This window comes from Protobothrops mucrosquamatus, unplaced genomic scaffold, assembly GCF_001527695.2.
Source record: "Protobothrops mucrosquamatus isolate PMUCROS unplaced genomic scaffold, P.Mucros_1.0 scaffold37458, whole genome shotgun sequence".
Lineage (NCBI taxonomy): Eukaryota > Metazoa > Chordata > Lepidosauria > Squamata > Viperidae > Protobothrops > Protobothrops mucrosquamatus.
In genome coordinates, this window is record NW_015423192.1 from 1 (window position 1) to 1,355 (window position 1,355).

The window sequence follows — 1,355 nt, forward strand, 5'->3', positions numbered from 1 at the left end:
AGGGGAGGAAGATTTTCATTGAAGCCCTTCTCTTTGAACAAAGCCTTTGAAAGGGACAGAACTGGAATGCCTCTTCCCAACTCAGAAGAAGACAGGACTGTCCAAACCTTGGACTCAGCTGAACTGAGACTGGAATCCCAGCAAGAGGCTGAGATCTCAGATGCTCCTTAAGTCGGCTGGGAAAACAGGGAAAAAGGAACCCCAGAAACAGAAGAGAAACAGTTTGGTCTAGTGGTTAAGGCACTGGGCTAGAAAAAAATAGTAGGAAGGTGTGTTGGATATGTTTACAGCCCTGAGTTATTTGTGAAAATAATAAAGTCAGGTAATAAATAAATGAATATATAAATAAATAAGCAAGCAGCAAGTAAGCAAACAAGTTAGCTAGCTCCCCAAAGGGAGACACATGGGAGAAATTGACCCATCTTTCAATCACCCAGAAAGGGATACTTACTGAGAAATGCCAGAATCCCAGAAATTGCACACACCAAGATAACGCCAGCCACACTAACACCGATGATAAGCCCCAGACTGGAACTGGATCCTGGAACTGTATTGGGAGAAAGAACAAATCACTCCAGGGGAACCACAAAATATCTATTTATTGGAGGAAAAGATCTCAAACAGTGAGAAAGATAAGGGGTCTACCAAGTTAAGAAATGTCAGATGTCTTTACGTCATAGGAGACATATAGAATAGAGTAGAGTAGAGTAGAGTAGAGTAGAGTAGAGTAGAGTAGAATAGAATAGAATAGAATAGAATAGAATAGAATAGAATAGAATAGAATAGATGGAAACTGATCAAAGAGAGAAGGAACCTATATCTAAGAAGAAAGAATAATTAATCAGTGGAACAACCTGCCTCCAGAAGTTGTATATGCTCCAACACTGGAAGTTTTTAAGAAGAGACTGGACAACCATCTGTCTGTAAAGGTATTGGGTTTCCTGCCTGAGCAGGGATTGGACTAGAAGACCTCCAAGGTCCCTTCCAACTCTACTACTACTATTTATTATTGTTGTTGTTATTATTATTATATATCTGCGCACAATTTCTCTCCCATAATCCTCCAGCTGTAAAAAGAGCCCAGCCTTTCCCTCCCTGCAGCCTCTCACCCTTCAGGGCCAGGTCCAGAGGTTGCTGCAAGCCATCGTGCTCCACATGGCACCGATAGCGGCCCCTCTCCTTGGGATCGATCTGGATTCCGAGCGAGTAATAGTAGGTCCCATCTGAGTTGGGGGCCAGAGACTCATGGAAGGTGTCTTGCAGCCAGAATTCCCCATCCCTCGTCCAGGAGGCATCGATCTCCCTGGGGTAGAAGCCGTGGATTCGGCAGACGTGCCTCTCCATACCATCAGCTT

At 43.9% G+C, this 1,355-nt stretch overlaps 1 protein-coding gene across 1 annotated transcript; it reads right to left on the reverse strand.

Moving 5' to 3' along the window:
- Positions 1-451: 451 nt before the first annotated feature.
- LOC107302233 (major histocompatibility complex class I-related gene protein-like) lies at positions 452-1,348 on the reverse strand (the record flags this gene model as incomplete). The annotated part of the gene is made up of 2 exons (XM_015831338.1): positions 1,110-1,348; positions 452-547 (listed from the first exon to the last, which is right to left on the reverse strand). Coding segments are annotated over exons 1-2 (331 nt in total), but the record flags the coding sequence as incomplete, so codon positions are not given.
- Between the last annotated feature and the right edge of the window lie 7 nt (positions 1,349-1,355).